The 21302-nt window shown below is 35.5% G+C and overlaps 1 protein-coding gene across 1 annotated transcript; it reads right to left on the bottom strand.

The window, feature by feature from the left end:
- Window positions 1-1056: 1056 nt before the first annotated feature.
- Window positions 1057-16920, bottom strand: LOC139130178 (cholinesterase-like). The gene is made up of 9 exons (XM_070695918.1): window positions 16495-16920; window positions 10591-10753; window positions 9735-9812; window positions 9276-9394; window positions 8656-8829; window positions 4336-4976; window positions 3338-3513; window positions 1923-2709; window positions 1057-1693 (listed from the first exon to the last, which is right to left on the bottom strand). Exons 1-8 carry the CDS (start codon window positions 16840-16842, stop codon window positions 2639-2641), a joined length of 1770 nt encoding a protein of 589 aa, XP_070552019.1. The 5' UTR covers window positions 16843-16920; the 3' UTR covers window positions 1057-1693; window positions 1923-2638.
- Window positions 16921-21302: the final 4382 nt, after the last annotated feature.

The following is a 21302-nucleotide window of genomic DNA, read 5'->3' as shown; positions in this document are numbered from 1 at the left end:
CTTTACGATGCCTTGTTTGGATACATTGTTTTCCCTGCATTCTCAAGGCCTACCACATCTACAACATTCATTTCTTCTCAGCTTGCGATCCTGTTTATATAAAGACAGGTTTTGGGGTTCTTAGAGAAACAAGATTTGTCGACATGTGTCTGTTTTTACCTATTTTTATCTGTCTGACGACAAAAGAAACGGAAGCAATTCTATACACTAAAACAATATTTTGAGTCAATTCTAAACATGAAAAAATGCCCTCGGGTAACTACTGCGTGTTATAACACGTAAACAAAATCTGCAATGTAGAATGTGTCTTAAAACAGGTACTAGACCCTCAACTTTTTACAATACTAGGACTTTGCTTGCCTAACGTTTAAGGTAGTATGCCTCTCGAAAGTGAAAGACTTTAACTTTTGCTCGAATTTTCCTAAAGAACTAATTCAACCATTCTCTTTCAACGTCAAGAATAAAATCAGGGATCACCGTGCAAACTTTGGTACTAGAGAACAAATTACTCAAGACTTACTGATATTTGAAATTCAAAATGGCTGTCATTCCTATGTTAACTCTATGGAGAAAACTACAATTTTCGATTTTCAAAAACTAAGACAGTGAAAAGTTTTCTAATTCCAAGGGCTTTAAAATGAACCCCCACAAGTGGTAGACCAGGAAAGAATTGGAAAAGTTTGAGAGTCCATATATCCATCCCCGAGACACATTCTTAAGTGGGGCAAGTGAAGCGAAGTTATCATCGTCTTACTGTTGTGACACTTCACTTTAATATTCCCGACTATCAACACAGATGATAGAAGCAGTTTTTTATTTCAAATATCGACGACTTGTAAATAAATGTGTTGTGTGATCTCCGATTTCTGTTCATCATCGTAAAAAGGTTTAAAAGGTAAGAAAGGTTTAAAATTTTTACGGTAATGTTTCAGCTAAAAATTATAACCCTTAGTTTCGAGGCGCATACTCCATCAACAGACCTATACAAAAATAAACACTTTGTATATTTCTTACTCACCATGTCAACAAATTTATCATTGACGACACAAAAACAAATTCAAAGGCACTTCATGTATTTAATTGTTTTTCCAAACATACGATTTGTACATCTAATCATAAATTGAAATCAACAGTACAGCTTTAAAAAGCACAAAGTTACATTCTAAGACAAACGCCAGGTCTACGTAAAGTTTACGATATTTGAAAAAAAGATGAGCACTGCACCCGTGTTATCTCTGTGGGTAACAAGTAGCCGATCAGAAAATGTTGACACAATTTTGGTGTCCAAAAAAACTGTCCCGTGACTGATTCTATGAGCAATGAGCTCACTCATCATGATTACGATTGATGAAAAGTCCGTAAGACGTAACCCTTTCAACAACAAAGGCTTATAGTGTATCTTGTTTTAATGACTTTGAGAAGAAAAGTTAAGCATATGTGAAATTAAAATGAAATGGTGAAATCCAAGTTATAGTCTGAGTTAACAACAGGTTTTCCTTAGAGGAACTTGAGCTATAATATTTCATCATACTTACGTTATTTTTGTTCTATGAACAGTTTCTTCTAGTCTCTCCCGAAATAGAATTAATACCCTGATGGGTCTTTGACAAATGAATTCTGCACCGGGCTATAAATCAGATGTGGACAAAACCATCGAATATTAACTTGTCGACTTATAATAAACTTCATTGTCCTAGCAGTGCACCCCCTGGTGACAGGTGTTCGGACTCTAAAAACCTTAACAATATCGAATTCAGTCTGTAACTTATGGGGGACTCATTTTGAAGCTAATGAAGAAAAAACTTTCATTGGCTTATTTTTCTGAAAATCGTCTATATATATATATATATATATATATATATATATATATATATATATATATATATATATATATATATATATATATATATATATATATATACAGATGTGCTCGAGGGAAATTACAGTGCTCGATGCTAAAGCAGAGCGTTATAAATAATAACACAAAATTACTTCAAGTACAAAGTAATGATACCTGTTACTGTTTAGTGGGTTGTTCAAAACATCACGCTAATAAGTTATCTTAGACGTATCTCAATGAATTCGTTTGATTATCAATGTTTAGATAGATATTTACTTTACTTGTACATAACAGCGTACTGTACAAACAATTATAAACAAGTCAGATCGTCGTCACCCTATATTCTATCACGAACATACCGATCTTACAGGAATGCCAAAATTGATTGGAGAGGATTTCGTTTGTCAAAAAATATCGCCATCAATTTGATTTGTGAAAACTTTTTCCAACGTAGCGTGTGCTTTATTTCTATGACAGAAACTAATGTCCAGTTGCAAGCATCTTAATATTAGTTTAAATAAGTTCTTCTGGAATGAAGAGTTCAGCGCATTTACAAAAGAACGGGGACAAAGTAGTGAAAAAAGCAACCCATAAGTACAAAAGCAAGTGGGTCGCTTTACAAATGCAATATTACAATCAGACTTTTATTTAGTGAAAAACTTATTCTCATAAGAAGTTAATTTACAAGAGCAGGAGAAGACCTGTTTCAATAAAGACACTGTTACTGGATTTTGTCAATTTATAATGAAGCATAAAACATCAATTGCAATTACGCTTTATAATTATTTTGCAGGCTGTTCACGGCTTGTTGCCTTCTTCCGTGTACTTCTTTGTTTCGTCGTCCGCGGCTGAACACACAGTATCGACTTCTGTGGAAAAAAAGGTTATGAAATGGATTGCAAGTCATGTCTTCTAATTTCTAGAAGAGCATTTGTAGATAGGTGTGAAAAGGAGAAAGTATACTCCGTATTGAATGGCTAGTCACGTGATCCGCCAATTAAACAATTAAGGCAGTGCGCCCCTCGGAATTGGAAGACTAAAAGCCTTGCTACAATTTTCTTTCGAAAACTTAAGACCCTTACCTTTCGAACTCAAACATGAAAAAAATCGGAGAAACTAAAACCCGGGAATTTAATAAATAAAAACCGGTATTTGAAATGTTATAAATGGCTGCCATCCCTTCTTACCCCAATAAGAAGACGGTAAATGTTTGAGGTTCAAAAAATTATGCGATAAGAAGTTTAATTTATTTACTCAAGGAGCTTCAAAAATAATATACTGACAAGGAAAGTATACTACAAATCAAAATACCTCAAACGAGGAATATTCTACATTAAACAGTAGTTATGATTGTACGTATGATGAATTTTCAATAAATTTTAAGCCTTGTCCTCGCATATTTCAAGACGTCAATCAGCGAGAAAAAGGGAAAACTAGGTTTCTACGCATCACAATTGGGGAATCAAGGCAGATAACATGACGTTTTTTTTCACTGACCTGTCAGTTTCATTAGTTTAGGAATGAAATCATTCCAAAAAGCACACTCATCGGCTTTCAGCGCTCGTTTATTTTCCATCTGCAGGGATAATTCTTTGTACTCTAATCCGGGTACTTTAAACAACGGCCAGGTCTTCAGCGATGAATCTTCACCGGTGCCAGACAGGTTTGGATCGCTGACATTAATAGAACAGATGAGATGAGTAACACATATTCATGGAAAGTTTGCCATATACACAAGTAAGTAACTTTAAAACAAGGTTGCAACTATCAATAAGATCTGTGATTCAAGTGCTTTTACAGTCAACTGGAGGGCATCAGTTTACGATTAGCTTTGCGTTAAGAGAGAAGAATGTTAATGTCAGTAACTTGCCTGTTACAGATACCAAGTTTTTATCGACAGGTAAACCTGATGAGGACACTTGTCATCAAGGTATAAATATACTGTACTTAGTTTACTTACTACAATACACTGATAACAAAATTTCTGAGATTTCGTATACCATTAAGACTGTACGTGGTGACGACACACATGTTAATTGAAGGTAATGAACTCTAGCCTTGTATTTTCGATGTCCATTCCATTTTTCTTTCGCAAAGTAAATTTGTTTGTCCAAAGTGGAAATTATTTTGAAATGCCCGATTTTCAGCTTAGTAGCATAACCCTATATGGCATTGTGTACTTTAAATTTTTTTTTGTTAGGCCTAATAGCGAAATTTTAATGAAATTCAACAAGATTAGAACTAATTTGGGATAATTGGATGGTGAAGTCATGTCGATTTAATCTGAAAATGTAAGCTCATCTGCTTTTCTTCGTTATGAGTAATTTATAATATTGCCACTTTTAGTTATAGGGCACTAACAATTTTGAGAAATCTGAAAAATATGAAGATCTAATTATCCCAAATTAGTTCCAATCGTGTTACTTCACTTTAATTTCGCAGTAGTTTAGAATTCCCTGTAGCTAGGTAGCCGTATCTATGCCTCCGCATCTTACCCAGTCTTTGCAAAATTGGTCCAATATTTCATCGTCTGCAGGGACATGGTCACCTCCTCCTTGGGCATCGACCAGTCTTTCGAACCGAACACCCCTCCAAATACAAACTGCAGGTCTTCGCCATGGGTCGCCTTCATCCACTTGATCGGCCATATTGACTTTGCTGGTACATGGGTCATGTGATAGACGTACACGTTGTTGCCAGCGTTTGAATAAGCACGTGCGGAGAGAACGGACGGACAGACGAAGAGGTAGTCTCCTAGCATTTGATTTAGAGCCTCGATGTAATCGGCGTCATCCGAATCAGCGTTCTCCCAGTTGACGTACATTAATTTCACGGCATCGAGAACGGCTTGGCTTTTCTTGAGAGGTGTCGACAGAAACGCGGCGTATGTCTGCTCGTAAGTGGCCCTATCCATGGAGATTTCCGTGTCGTTGACCGAGTTTGGGAAAAGCACCGGGAGAAACATGGTGCCCTCGTCAGCGTTTGTTCCGATAATGAGGTCCACATCTGTTTTAGTGATGGCTCCCCGAGTAAGCTGATCCTTGGGCATCTCGGTCAGGAAGTGACCGTCGATGAACGGCGAGAACGGTATTGTGGACATATCACTGCCAAGTCCGGTGACATTCGCGAGAACACCCTTCGGAACAGGTAACAGCAAGGAAAGATCAAAATTATTAAGATAAATGAACTTAATATCCATCACTGGTGACATTTATGTTACCTTGCATATAGAATTCTAACAAATCTTATGCAGATAAGTTATCAAAAACAAGTCATTGACAATGACACAGTCCCCACTTGTTAATGGGTACTTTAACTCTTTTCCTGCCAAGTCCATATTTCACCACCAGGTCAAGATGGTTAAAATTAATGAAACACAACATATTCCATATGGTGTATTTAAACATAATACTGTACATTTGAAGGCTGTTGAAAACATAAATACTGTTAACTTGATTTTTTTGGACTAAAGATGCCAAGCCAAGTGGGTGAAAATACGTCGTGTTTTGGCTCAAAACCGCTTTTTACTGACTTGGCTGATTGGAAATTGATACTGTCTGGCAGGAAAAGGGTTAATTACAAGTCCTCTGAGAGGACTACTGTAAGCTGCCATACTAATTACAAAAGTCATTAAAATGAATCAATTAGTAGTTAATCGACAGGATGCTGCCAAACATTTTTGCATCCTATCCTAACACTGACAGATTATCACCGATACCATATTTCATAAAGTTTGATGCAGTTCTTTGGACATTCACCCTAAAAACAAAAATCTATTATGTAAATGGAAACTAGCAATTAATCTACATATATATGATACCACTAAGTATCATTGATTTGTATTTACAACACTATGAGATCAAAATCTGTACCAAGTTTCATCAAATTTAACGCAGTATTTGTGGATATATCACTCTAATTAGGAAAGTTCATTACATATGCAATTACCAATTCATTAATTTGACACTGATAAATGTCTTTTTCACTGTTAAAGCAATTTGACCTCAACATCTGTACCAAGTTTCAGGAAATTTGTTGAACTATTTCTTGACATATCAGGCTTATTACCAAAATTCATTAAATATGCAAATAAGCAATTAGTTGATAAGAAACTGCTACATATCTTTGCACGCCATTTGACTACTGGAAGGAAAAAATCTGTATCATGTTTCATTAAATTTGATGCAGCATTATTAGACATATGACAATATTTATGAAAGTTCATTAAATATGTAAATTAGAAATTAATTGACATGATACTCCTTAATGTGTTCACATAGTATTATAATGCTGACAGATCAACATCTGCACCACGTTTCATAAAATTTAAAACAGTATTTCTGGAGATAGCCCACTAATTAGGAAAAGGAACGAAATATGCAAATTAGCAATTAATTAACATGATACTGCTAAGTGTCTTCGTACACTATTGTAGGGCTATGTGATAAAGATTTGTGCCATTTGTTTCTTTAAATCTGTTGCAGTGTATTCTAGACATCATCCTAATTGCAAAAGTTCATCAAATATGCAAATTAGCAATTAATTGATGCAATACTGACATATGTCATTGACTGATATTAGAACTCTGTGTGAAAAAAATCTGCACAAAGTTTCATCAAATTTGGCACAGAAACAGAAACAGCGCTCTAATCCCAAATTATGCAAATTAGCACTAATTATGCATGCCACACCAATATAAATAGACCTGCATATGTATGCCATAGTGTAGTATCCTTGTAACAAGTTTAAAAAGAATTGGCAACAGGCATATCTCAGATATCTGCATTTATGAGCCCCTATGCATGGACACAGCATTGATATTAATACCATCCTGGAACCCCAGTGGATCATACCTGGGGAGCCTGTGGATGGATATCAAATACAGGAAAGAAAACGGCCTTCACACAGTCATTTTTGATCGAATCATTACAAAAATCGGCATGCATATATATGTGATAGGGATTAATATATGTACCAACTTTCAATGCAATCGCGCGCCCGGCATCGCTGTGAAATTTACGTGAACGAAGGCACAGTCGTCAAATATAGGAAACAAAATGGCCGCCACGCAGCCATTTTAGACCGGATCAAAACAAATTCAATGTGTATATGTATAACATATAGAGTAATCTATGTAGCAAGTTTGAATGGAATCGCTCCTAGCATCACTGAGAAATTTGCGTGAACGGACGCACGCACGCACGCACGCACGCACGCACGGACGGACGGACACAAGGACATGACCAAATCTGTAAGTCCCCCCGGACGGTGTTCGTGGGGACTAATTACCATTGACTTCAGACTTAGATTTTGCAGTTCTTTACTTCCATAACTCTTTCACAATATAGGGTCGGTGTGTCCCACGTAAACTCATAGAAGTCACAGCTAACATCAACACAAAAGATGTCGACATCTGTCAGGGGGCCTTCAGTAATTACAGCAGGGTGGGTCCCGGGAACGGGGGGTCATGTTTTAGAAAACTGTCCAAGGAGGATGATCACTTTTATGAACCTATCTTGGGGGAGGTTCACTTTTAACAGAAGCTTATTTTACAGCCTAACCTTCGATTGTCCATGTGATATTTCCTGATATTCTCTATGCACAAACATGATTATCAAAAGTCTAAAAATACACAGATTTAGCTAGTTTTGTATTAAAAACAAAACTTTTTATTCAAAGTTTCCTCATAGACTACCATGTATAGTGTTGTAACATTTTGTGTGGAGTTCCAAAATCAAATGTCTTGCACACACATGGACTTTCAACCACCCTAGTCCAATCATGTACACTTGTATGCAGTATCAAACGTATATAAATGCACAGATATTGTTAGGTTTATTTTGGAAAAAATTGTTCATAGTTCTCTCATAGACTACCATGTATATTGAATTAACATTATTAATGAAATTGTACACACATGCACGTTTCACTTCCCTCTTCAAGCAAAGTACATTTACATACATGTATATATATGCAAATATATATAAATGTACAGGTAGCTTGTTGTGTGGAAAAATTTTCAGTAGTTTGCCTGATAAACCCTCATGTATTATGATTTGATATTTTTAGGTAAAGCGGTCAGCCACATCTTGCAGTGGTTGGGGAGGGTCAAGTTATAGAATGTCGGACAGGGGAGGGTCACATTGCAGACATGACAGTCAGGTGTGCACTGAATTCCCCCGGCCAACCCCCTGTAATTTCTGAAGGCTCCCTAACGACACTGGTCTTGCTTTCCCTCGAATATATAAACAAATATTTAAGAAGGTGAATCAATGCAGGGTAAGACAATGACTCATATTCCCACTCTAAAAAACTTTCATAAAACAAAATCACTAAAAATCAAAATGTCAAAAACAAAATAGTAAGATTACTAAAAATCAAAATGTCAAACAGGCGATGAATTATTATATTTCCTGCAATATAAACTTATCCATTAATCTACATACATACATACATACATACATACATACATACATACATACATACATACATACATACATACATACATACATACATACATACATACATACATACATACATACATACATACATACATACATACATACATACATACATACATACAGACAGACAGACAGACAGACAGACAGACAGACAGACAGACAGACAGACAGACAGACAGACTGACTGACTGACTGGCTGACTGACTGACTGACTGACTGACTGACTGACTAAGGGACAGGCTGGCTGCGTGGCTGTGGAAATGAGACAAGAAGACAAACATGGAAAAACAGAAATGCATAACATTTTAATATGGTGTTAAAGTTTTGTCCAATCCAAAAGATTACAACACTTACAGTTGATATATCGTTTGGTTCCCTGAAGTCGTCAGCTGGAACCTTACGTAAACATTGGACCAGTTCCTCGGTTGTGTCTCTCTCACACCCGAGCACTTTGCCAAGGCCTTGGGATATCTTTGTTGCCAAGGGAACATCGTCACTGGTGACTGCCGGAAAAGTAGCTGACCCACTCTGTTAACAACATTATGACACAGTGAATTTTCTGCATTGCATGATATTTTCAACTGTACCTTTGCGAACTGCCTGGCTATGTGAGTAGATACGCTGATTCGTTCAGATCAAGGAATCACAGTACTGATGTTTTCCGCCCTGGGAAGGTAGTTCTAAGAATTGTTCCGGGGGCAGTTTGAAGCCCTGTATAGTGATGTATTTCATTACTTTCATCGGGTTTTATGTTTTGAGTGTTAGTGTGTATGTGTTTGGTTTTTTGTTGAATTCTAGCTAAGTAGAGAGGTCATAGACAAAATTGCAAATACACCTGTCCTGCATTTTTGGTATGTTGGTTATTGAATATATGGTGAAAACAGACTGATTTGTATAGGAGCGACAGGAAAATTTAACCCATATAAGAATTGAACGGACGAAGGGAATAGTGAATGTAGTTATTTGATAAATACCTGCATAATTGCCCGATGGAACAGACCATTTGTCAACGGGGACAACACGAGATATTCGACACTTATAGACCCGGCACTTTCACCAAATATAGTAACTTTGCTGGCGTCTCCTCCAAAAGCTGTGAAAGAATGGTCAAAAAGTAGACTGGTTCATAATTGAAACATTGAAAAATCCAATCTCTGTTCATTCGAACACGATTGGAACTAATTTGGGATAATTGGATTTTCATATTTTTCAAATTTCTCAAAATTGTTAGGTGCCGTATAGCTGAATGTTGCAATATTGCAAATTACTCATAAAAACAAGTGTGTAACGTAAAAACCAAAGCAGGTGAGATTACATTTGTAGATGAAATCGACATTACATCACCATCCAATTATCCCAAATTAGTTCCAATCGTGTTTTCGGGAGTTCTAAACTTTCATTTACTTTTATTCTGAATAAAGTGTTTCTCTTACCTGCTATGTTTTGTTGTACCCACTCTAGGGCAGCGACCTGATCCAGCAATCCATAGTTTCCAGGCGCATGCTCGTCACCTGCGGAAAAGGTGAAACAACAGTGCCATGTGCTTTGTTTTCAATCGTGATTGTTATGTCAAGAGGAACTGGTGCACTCTTTTGGCATGAATCCGAAATGACATGAAATGACGAAAGGACGTTCTCACGTGTCGAGTTGAAAGTGCAAGATATATGTTTGTGCTTCCATAAGTATATGGCAGAAACCACAAGTTCACGGTAAACATTTGTGATTAATTTGGGTGTTTTGATTTGAAGTTTACACATGCAGTTAAAACAGACACCACCTTAATACTTTCCTTTAAAGATCATCGTGGGTGCATGTTTAAAACCCAGTCTACGAATTGCTATAGAAAATAATTGATCGGTTTATTCAATTAGGACAGAGAGAAGCAAGATGAAGAAGTTAGTGCACGGACACAAACACTGTCTTAGTATCACATTACTCAGTGGACGTCTATCGGTACATCGCGACTCGAACTGGATACAACTGGGTATACAGTTTTTTGGCAAATCGATTACATATCGCATGTATTCAAGACGGTTGTACATCGAATATTTTATGTGACATTATTTGCCTGTCTATTCAAAATTAGTATGGGATGATAGTCATGTCTGCTTACTTATTGAATGATGACGCCATGTATAGTTTCTTGTATTGCCTAATCGATACTAAAAGTCCTTTGGCCAGTGACGTTTACAACATCGGTATCGTACCTTTTAATCATGGTAACACAAATCTTCATTATGTCAATCTTATCTAATGATGGATCTATCCCTATGCATCCTATATACTTACCTGTGGCAAAGAAGCCAAACACGCCCAGTCGATAGTTGAATGACACCACAATTACGTCACCCATCGACGCCAAAGCTGTGGCGTCGTACGCGTCGCCATGGGTACCAGACCCGATAGTGAATGCGCCACCATGAATCCACACCATGACGGGCAAAGGACCAGACTTTGAATATTAAATATTAAGTAACATTAAATAATAAAAATTCGATTACGAGATGCTCATCAACCATGACAGTGTCTCATGCATCTCAAACCACTTGCGTTGTTCGACAGTCTATTAGTATCACACGAGAGGTGTACTACCGGTAAATATTAATTTATTCAAAATTTTCGGGACGGAATGCTAGGGCTCTAGTTGGTCTCCCCTTTTGTATGTATGTATGTATGTATGTATGTATGTATGTATGTATGTATGTATGTATGTATGTATGTATGTATGTATGTATGTATGTATGTATGTATGTATGTATGTATGTATGTATGTATGTATGTATGTATGTATGTATGTATGTATGTATGTATGTATGTATGTATGTCTGTCTGTCTGTCTGTCTGTCTGTCTGTCTGTCTGTCTGTCTGTCTGTATGTATGTATGTATGTATGTATGTATGTATGTATGTATGTATGTTATCTTTGATAGGTGTGCATGCATGCATGCATTGATGGGTTTATGATTTGACGGACACATAGAAAGAACTCAATTTATTTCATAAATGCTGGATTTCTTTAATTTTGGTTAGTTCTCCGAACTTTAAGATGTGAAGTGTGCATAATTCGGTGTATGGATGCTGCGTGAAACAATGTGGTCTGTCTTTGCCTTACTGCTTTTTACATCGGTGGCGTTAACAGACATCTCTGATATGCAGGGGAATAAAGTAAAATAACTTTTTTTCAGATCTACTTCGGAGTCAACTATTAGGTAGTCTTATCCTCCATATATGTTTGGGCTGTTTGCTACAATTGCAAACATCAACAATATATTGTTTTTTGGCAATTTTAGAGACACGGTGATCAGTAGTTTTGGAAATATAAAAATAAAAACGTTAGGAACTAAAGACACATACGTCCTCAAGAATGATAGGTGTGATATAGCATAGGACCCCCCTTAAACATCATCACTTAGACACCCTGGTAAAATATACTAATTTGTTATCCGAAACTGTTTCACTATAATAGTCCAGTCAAAATAGGGTTAGACCCACCACAAATTGCAACAGAATTTTTTTCTTCAGAATGCATTTCAGAGAGGTACCCAGAACAACATATTAAAAGTTTACTCGAATCCACCTTGGGGAAATATGTCTAATTTGCATAAATCAAATATGGCGGCCAACCATCCAACAAAATAACATAATTTGCTATATATCACATGTTAAACAAGCTATTTCAGTGATTTCAAAGTCTGACACTAGTAATTTGGCCCAGGGAATCATTTTGGAGGTATAATGTTCCTTATAGGTACTTATTAATTTGCATAATTCCAATATGGCGGCCAACATTCCTACAAAAGACATTTTCGGTCGATACCAAGTATTAAACAAACTATTTCAGTGATTTTAAAGTTAAAAGTACATTTCTTTTGCATGGAAAAACGATTTTTAAAATGCTATGATTTGCATAGGTAATTTGTTAATTTGCATAAATTCAATATGGTGGCCAACATTCCTAAAAAGGACATTGTCGGTCATATACCACGCATTAAACAAGCTATTTCTTTGATTTTAAAGTTTTAATATTTTTCTTGGGTATGAAGAAACACTTTTAGTGGCTCAATTTTTACAAAGGCCCTTTGATAATTTGCATAAATTAAATATGGCTGCCATATTACTGCGTCATGGCTTAATAGCTTCTAATATGTATAACGTTTTGGTATAGTTTTTTAGCACTAGGAAACTATCAAGAAGAAACTGTTAAGTCCTTGGACATTCACTTTTTAATTTTTATTATTTTTCTGTATATGACGACTGTTAATGAATGTTAGTCTTCTGAATGATATATTCTCTTTCTAAATTTAACATTGAATTCATCTGTGTGCGGCATTTTCGTAATTTGTAAGGGTGTTTAACATTCTACAGTGACAAAGCATGTAATCTGTAATGTTTACTGTTAAAAAAGACGTGTTCAAAATCTTTAGTTTTTAATTTAGACTGAACCCCCTTCTTATGGATGGGTGCATCTTTATAAGATCCCTTAAATGATAGGCAAGAAGTCATCATACATAACAGCAAAATACAATAAACACAACAAAGCTAAAAAAACAGAAAAAATGATATGACCGAAATAAAAAATGTCGTAATACACACAAATTGAAACTTAGCACTATTGCAAACAATGTCAGATTCATAACAACTTTTGGACACACAAACTCAAAAAAACTGAAAACTGCATGCTTTAGCAAAGACTTACAATTAATCCAAACACAGAATCCAACTATTACACAATGCAAAGAAGTACATCTTGAGTCATTTTTCCAAGTGTCATTTTTCCAATGTACATGTTTGTATCGTGTAACAGTTGGATTCTGTTGGGCTAATGAGTTGTTTGAATTAATTTTAAGTCTTTGCTAAGCATGCAATTTTCAATTTTTGTGAGTTTGTGTGTTGATCAAGTTTTTAAGAGTCTGACATTGTGTGCATCAGCGCTAAGTTTTAATTTGTCTGTATTGTGGCATGTGTTTTTTTTTTTTGGTCACATTATTTTATTTTTTGCATTTTTGTTATCTTTATTGTGTTTATTGTATTTTTGCTGTTATATGTGATGACTTCTTGCCTATCGTCTAGGGGGGTGTACCAAAGATGCACTCGTCCATAAGGAAGGGGTTCAGTCTAAATTAGAAACTAAAGATTTTGTCCACGACTTTTTAAAACAGTAAACATTAAAGATGATATGTTTTAACACTGTAGAGTATAAAGCACCTATAAAATCACAAATAATGCCGTACACAGATGAATCCAATGTTATATTCAGAAAGAGATTATTATTAGATGACTGACAATCATTAACGGTTGTCATATTTAGAAAAATCACAATAATTAAAATTGCATGACTTTCTTACATCTCATTAGTAACGCACATCAACATATACGTATTTTAATCCGTTCGGAAGTCATATATGTAAGTCTACCAAATTTGCTTTAACATTCTTTTCAAAATACAATATATTTATGGAGTATTTTAACGAATTCAGGTATCACAGACACCTATTGAAATAAACTTTTATTCGTCAATGGATCGTTATTGTAAGTAAATTTATTGTACAGTCTCCACATTTTTGAAAAATAAATGTTCAAGGACTTAATGTGGAGCTGCATGTTGCCAACACAGTTTTTTTTCGAAGGAATATTTCTCATCTAAGATAACAAGGAAACCCGTACAAACTATTTTGTGAATGTAATATTTCATTTGAAACAAGAGTATATCCTCATTCTAAAATGGCATGGGCTGAACGACTGACACTCAAAAAAGTGCTTAAAATCATGGTTAGCAAAATAAAAATGCCTCTAATTCAAAATGTAAGAATTTTATTGCAAAACAAAATAGTTGTTTTGTTATATAGCATTGAAAAACATAATACGAAAATTTCAGAAAATATGACCCCGCCAGAACTGAGTTATATTCTTTGGAAATCTTGAAATTTGGATAAAAGGGAAGCAGGAATTCGGGTGATTTGCATACATTTGCATACATTGACCCTTCTATATCATGCAACTTACGACCTGCTTGCCAAGCTAAAAGGTGAACCTAACCAATTTTTAATCTTGGGTTAACAAATTAATAAAAATTGGAAGAATATTTGCAAAAATATATTTTGAGCAAAATACAGTGCGTTGGGTGCAGTGCCCTCTTGACAGTTTTTTCTTGATATTCCTATTCCTAAAAACTCTACCATAACCTTATTTATATTAGAAGCTATTTGGGCATTAATTTGGCAGCCATATTTAATTTCTGAAAATCATCAAAGTGTCTTTTAAAAACATTGAACCACAAAAGGTGTTTCTTCATGCTCAAGAAATATAATTAAATTTCAACATGGCTGAAATAGATTGTTCAATACATTTTATGACAGAAAATTTCTTTTGTATTGGATTTATGCAAATTAACGAAGTGCCAACGCAAATCATTGCACCTAAAAATCATTTGTCCATGCCAAAGAAATATACTTTTAACTTTGAAATCACAGAAATAGCTTGTTCAACCCTTTGACTGCTGTAATTTTTTACACCAAAATTTTAATGCAATATTTTACCAATTTCTGTGAACATTTCTGTATGTTTTTTCATAATTTTGGACCAAATGGATATCATATTTCAGCAGTTTAATCAAAATGTCGGCAAAAAGCAGAAAAATTGACTGTGATACATTTTATAAAGTTGACAAAATAGACTTTGGCGCCCAAAGGGTTATACATGGTATATGACAGAAAATGTCTTTTGTAGGTATGTTGGCTGCTCTATTGGATTTATGCAAATTAACGAAGTACCTATGCAAATCATTGCATCTCGAAAATTGTTTGTCCATGCCAAAGATATACACTTTTAACTTTGAAATCACAGAAATGGATTGTTTACCCTTTGACTGCTGTAATTTTTTACACAAAAATTTTAATGCAATATTTTACCAATTTCTGTGAACTTTTCTGTACGGTTTTTTCATAATTTTGGACCAAATGGATATCATTTTTCAGCAGCTACATATTTTTATCAAAATTTTGGCAAAAAGCAGAAAAATTGACTGTGGTACATATTATAAAGTTGACAAAAATAGACTTTGGCGCCCAAAGGGTTAATACGTGGTATATAACAGAAAATGTCTTTTGTAGGTATGTTGGCCACCATATTGGAATTATGCAAATTAACAAATTACCTATGCAAATCATAGCATCTCGAAAATCGTTTGTCCATGCCTAAAATATACTTTTAACTTTAAAATCACTGAAATAGCGTGTTTAATACGTGGTATATGACCGAAAATGTCTTTTGTAGGAATGTTGGCCGCCATATTGGAATTATGCAAATTAATGGAGTACCTATATGAAACATTATACCTACAAAATGATTCCCTGAGCCAAATAACTAGTGTCAGACTTTGAAATCACTGAAATAGCTTGTTTAACATGTGATATATAGCCAATTATGTTATTTTGTTGGATGGTTGGCCGCCATATTTGATTTATGCAAATTAGACATATTTCCCCAAGGCGGATTCGAGTAAACTTTTAATATGTTGTTCTTGGGTAGCTCATTAAAATGCATTCTGAAGAAAAAAATTCTGTTGCAATTTGTGGTGGGTTAGGTGCCAAACTCTCGTAGATTGACGGACTAATAAATTGGTTTGGCAAACTTGCAGTGGGGATAATAATTGTGTGTGGTGGAAGAATAACCTTAATTTGATATTTATTGCTTTAGCTCGCTCGACCCAATTTCCACCAAAGCCGACCTTTAATAATGTGTGTGAACCAATTGGAAAGGTCACGAGGTCATTAACAATGAATGCATGTACGTAAGTGCACGTACATACGTATGCATGGATCACCGTCGTTTGTTTTCTCCAATTCCGCTCTGCGCCTTTGACGAACGGTTCGTCTCACGTGTACACACACGTCTATGGGGCTCGTACGTACACGCAGAGCGGAATCGGAAAAAAACAAGCGACAAGTGTGATTGACATAATTGTAAAGCAATGTTGCCTGTCCTTTAAAATATATTTGAAGCTAGCTGTGATATCGCAGCGGTAGTTGTGGCGTATATCGAACGCGCTCGGGTCATTGGGGTCATCGCAAAAGTTCCGGACTGTGACGATCACCATGACCCGAGCGCGTTCGATATAGCCTACGCCACAAGTAATGAAGTATACCACTGCAATCTCACAGCTAATTTGAAGACAGCAATTAATACTTGTACTCACATCAGTCTGCGGTACGTATACATTCAAATACAGACAATCTTCACTTTGCGGTTCTTCAAGGTGAAAAAGGGGATTTTGATACTGGATACAGGCGTACCCAACCTTCGTTGCATCTTGCACTCCGTCCCAGGGACCTTTGGGCTGAGGTGCTCTAAATCTAAGGTCACCGACCGGCGCTTCAGCGTATGGTATTCCTTTGTAGACGTGCACTGTGCGTTCTACATCGACGTCCTTGTGTGCGAATTGTACCGACTTGCCAACAATTTTTCCCGCCTTTACTTCAACCATCGGGTCGTCAGCGGCACTGAGGCCCATTACGGCAAGAAGGACAACAAATCGTACAAACATGATTGTCGTTATGGTTTTATATCGGCCGAGATGTACCTTCTCTTCACCGGAGCAACTTGAGAAATTTGACCTGACCTTACCGCCGTTAAAATATCAATAAAATCCCAGTATAGTCACAGATACGAAAACAGGCCGTTGAGGGCGCAAAGTTATAAAGTGAAAACATTTCTATTGCACTGGCGTTGGCGTATTGTGGCATCGTGATATCTAATTATTGTACCACTACGGTGTATTGCTTAGATATTGCTCCACATTATTGCAATATCTAGATATTGCACCATACCAGAGCGATAACTTGAAACGCATTTTTGAATTCCGTTTCGTTCTCTTTCGTTGACTGTGTATCTTTACGATGCCTTGTTTGGATACATTATGTTTTCCCTGCATTCTCAAGGCCTGCCACATCTGCAACATTCATTTCTTCTCAGCTTGCGATCCTGTTTATATAAAGACAGATTTTGGGGTTCTTAGATGAACAAGATTTGTCGACATCTGTCTGTTGTCGACCTATTTTTATCTGTCTGACGACAAAAGAAACTTAAGCAATTCTATACACTAAAACAATATTTTGAGTCAATTCTAAACATGATAAAATTCTCTCGGGTAACTACTGCGTGTTATAGCACGTAAACGAAATCTGCAATATTTCTATATATAACATTGATTTCAGGTAGAATGTACTAGACTCTCAACATTTTTACAATACTAGGAAATTTCAATTTCTCAGTGGAACATTAACGGTTGGACTGTAAAGAATCATGATAAAGAACTACTGGAAAACATTATTTTATGTCAGAAATCGGATATCTTTTGTCTGAACGAGACTCACTTGAGAAGAGCACACCTGGTCTGGTTTCATTCGCGCATCTGGTGGTGTCGGTATCCTTGTAAAGAAGTCGTCGTTCAATTTGTTTTCTGTGTCCATCATTGACAAAAGTCGTGATGGTGTTGTCGGTCTCACATTTGTCAACAAGTTTACAGATTATAGCTTTTTGGTGTTTACATGTTATTTGTTACCCTAGAATTCTACTTGGAGTAGTGAATCAACTTCTTTCATTAGTCATTTGTCAGCTCTATATAAATTCCGATGTTGATAATATGACTTTTTGTGGTGATCTAAATGGCAGAGTTGGTTCATTGCTAGATTATGTACCAGATATTGATAATATAGGTGAAAGATGTTGTATAGACCATACTGTCAACAAACATGGAGAAAGCCTTATTGAGTTTTTGAAAGACATCAAAATGTGTATTGTGAATGGTAGGATTACTCCTGCCAATGATAATTTTACTTCAATTTCTCATAGAGGTAAAGCGGTAGTTGACTATTTTATTCTACCGCACAACAATATTGAGTATTGTAGGAATTCAAAGTGATACCAGTATCTCAGTTAATGATTGTTTTAATTTGCATGGACTTTTAAGTGATCGTGCTGTCCCAGATCATTCTATTCTTTCTATTGTGTTTTCAACGTGCGAGGCTTGCATGCGTCTTCAAATATGTCCACTAGTGAAGCAACACAAAGAAAGTACAATACTTCAAGTATCCCACCTAATTTCCTTGATTCTGATATGTGTAGGCATGCCATAATTCAAATCGTGGACACTATACAAGCTAGCCAACAAAATCAATATGTCATTGATAATTTGTATGATTCTCTCTGTCAGTGTATTTTTCATGAAATGGACTCGAAACTTGATTCTCGAGATTTCCTCCTACTTGTTCTAGAAAACGTAAAACGTCTAAACCATTCTGGTCGAGTGAACTTTCCAGTCTTTGGAAAGATTTAAGGGAAAAAGAACGTAAATTTCTGAATAGTCATTGTTCTAAAAGAGTTGGTCTAGTTTTGAAACACGAGTTTTTGACAGCACGAAGAAAGTTTGATAAAACTTTTCGAACTGCCAAGAGAGAATATCATCGTTGATGTCTAATATAGAATGTTTAAATGCGTCAAATCCAACAGAATTTTGGAACCAAATTAATAAGTTAGGACCTAGGTGTAAGAAGGACATTCCTTCTGAAGTTTATGGTGACGATGGTATGATAATTAATGATATTAATTTTGTTTTACATAAATGGAAAAGTGATTTTGAGGGATTGTATAATTTATCTGATATCGAGAATGAATCGACTTTCGATGATTCTTTTTATACAAAAATCATCGGTGCTAAAGCTCAGTGTGAACAAATGTATCTAGCAAATAATGCAAGTCTTAATGTGTATCTGAATAGTGATATTTCTCTACAAGAAGTTGTCTATGTTGTTAATCGCTCTAAATGCAACAAGGCAGTTGGTTCAGATAAAATCCCATACGAGATCTTAAAGAATGATCATGCGATTAACATTCTTCATCACCTTTTCCAACTTTGTTTTACTTCTGGTAGAGTGCCCTCACAGTGGGGAAAGACAGTAATCAAACCCATCCCAAAAAGTGCTCTATCTGACCCACGTGTCCCGTTAAATTACAGGGAGGTCAGTTTATTGTCTAACATAAGTAAGCTTTACTCTGGTATTTTAAATAATAGATTAACGAAATACCTTGATTTAGAAAAAATAATAGTTGACGAACAGAATGGTTTCAGAAAAACAAAAACTTGTCTTGACCATATTTATGTCCTTACATATATTATACGAAATAGAAAAGCTCAAAATTTACCAACTTTTTCTGTTTTTGTTGACATGAAAAAGGCTTTCGATTGGGTTGACAGGGACTTACTGTTCTATAAATTGTTGCAAAATAATATTAATGGGAGTCTCTATGAGTCTATTAAAGTATGTATTGTAACTCTTTATCATGTATTAATGTAAACGGAAACATTTACGTCTTGGTTTGCAACAACTTATGGAGTCAGACAAGGTGATGTACTTTCCCCAACACTTTTTTCTATTTTTATCAATGATTTAGCAATTAAGATTAATGATTTAGCTTTAGGTATTCCAGGTAGTAACTCATTAATTAATATTATGTTGTATGCCGATGATATTGTTATGCTTGCTGAAAATGAGACAAATTTACAAAAGATGATTGATCATCTACAAGATTGGTGCAAAAGGTGGCGTATGATGATGAACAAGTCCAAAACACAAATTGTTCATTTTCGAAATATGGGACAAATGAAAACAGACTTTATTTTCCAATTTGGTGGTACAAATCTTGACGTAGTTTCTCAGTATAAATATTTGGGTTTAGTTTTGGATCAGTTCTTAAATTTTGAAGTGACTTCTGAAACCCTAGCAAGTGCTGCAGGTAGAGCTTTGGGATCAGTTATTTCTAAGATACACATGTTTAAGGATTTTAGATATAACACTTTTACAACTCTATTTCATTCTTGTATTACTCCAATTTTAGACTACTGTTCTTCAATTTGGGGCTACCGTTTCTCTTCAAAATGTGAGTCAATTCAAAACAGAGCGATTAGATATTTTCTTGGCGTCCACAAATTTGCCCCTATACTTGGTATAAATGGAGATATGGGTTGGGACCCTTGTCTATTAAGGAATAAATTGAACATGGTAAGACTCTGGAATAGATTATTTGAAATTATCTGATATTTGAAATTCAAAATGGCTGTCATTCCTATATTAACTCTATGGATAAAAATACAATTTTCGATTTTCAAAATAACTAAGACAATGAAAAGTTTTCTCATTCCAAGGGCTTTAAAATGAACCCCCACAAGTGGTAGACCAGCAAAGAATTGGAAAAGTTTCAGAGTCCAAATATCCCCGAGACACTTTCTTAAGTGGGGCAAGTGAAGCGAAGTTATCATCGTCTTACCGTTGTGTCAATTCAATTTAATATTCCCGACTATCAACACAGATGATAGAAGCAGATTTTTATTTCGAATATCGAGGACTTGTAAATAGATGTGTTGTGTGATCTCCGATTTCTGTTCATCATCGTAAAAGAGAAAGGTTTAAAAGTTTTGCAGTAATGTTTCAGCTAAAGATTAGTAACCCTCAGTTTAGAGGCGCATACTCCATCAACAAATGTATACAAAAAATAAACAATTTGTATATTCCTTACTCACCATGTCCACAAATTTATCATTGCCGATACAAAACAAATTCAAAGGCACTTTATGTATTTTAATTGTTTTTTTCCAAACATGCGCTTTGTACATCTAATCATTAATATAATTGATATGAATGTACAGCTTTAAAAAAGCACACAGACAAATGCCAAGTCTACGTAAAGGTTACTATAATAATCGCAATCATACCAATCCATAATCCAATAACAGTAGGTCAGAATTCGTAAGACAATAGTTGTAAACATAGACACAAAACAGCACAGAACAGACAGTAAATAGACGGTACACAAACAAAGTCATATTCATGAAAGAAAGATATATTGACCTCTGGCCAGAAGACCAAGAAGTGATGTCAGGTGTTTCGAAAATAGTAAGCGCATCCTGCCCCACATGTGGCACCCGACATATATCAATCTATAAGTCAG

Source organism: Ptychodera flava, chromosome 3 (assembly GCF_041260155.1).
Source record: "Ptychodera flava strain L36383 chromosome 3, AS_Pfla_20210202, whole genome shotgun sequence".
NCBI lineage: Eukaryota > Metazoa > Hemichordata > Enteropneusta > Ptychoderidae > Ptychodera > Ptychodera flava.
The sequence above is the reverse complement of the archived record's forward strand: the minus strand, read 5'-3'. Positions and strand labels throughout refer to the sequence as shown.

What these genes read in the sequence shown, in the direction of transcription:
- LOC139130178 (XM_070695918.1), bottom strand. Translation starts at nt 16,842, where the DNA reads ATGTTTGTACGATTTGTTGTCCTTCTTGCCGTAATGGGCCTCAGTGCC. An exon ending in AACCAAACGATATATCAACT is followed by an intron (nt 4,977 to 8,655) that starts GTAAGTGTTGTA and finishes CCTGTTCCGAAG; the next exon opens with GGTGTTCTCGCGAATGTCAC. An exon ending in ACCAATTTTGCAAAGACTGG is followed by an intron (nt 3,514 to 4,335) that starts GTAAGATGCGGA and finishes TATTAATGTCAG; the next exon opens with CGATCCAAACCTGTCTGGCA.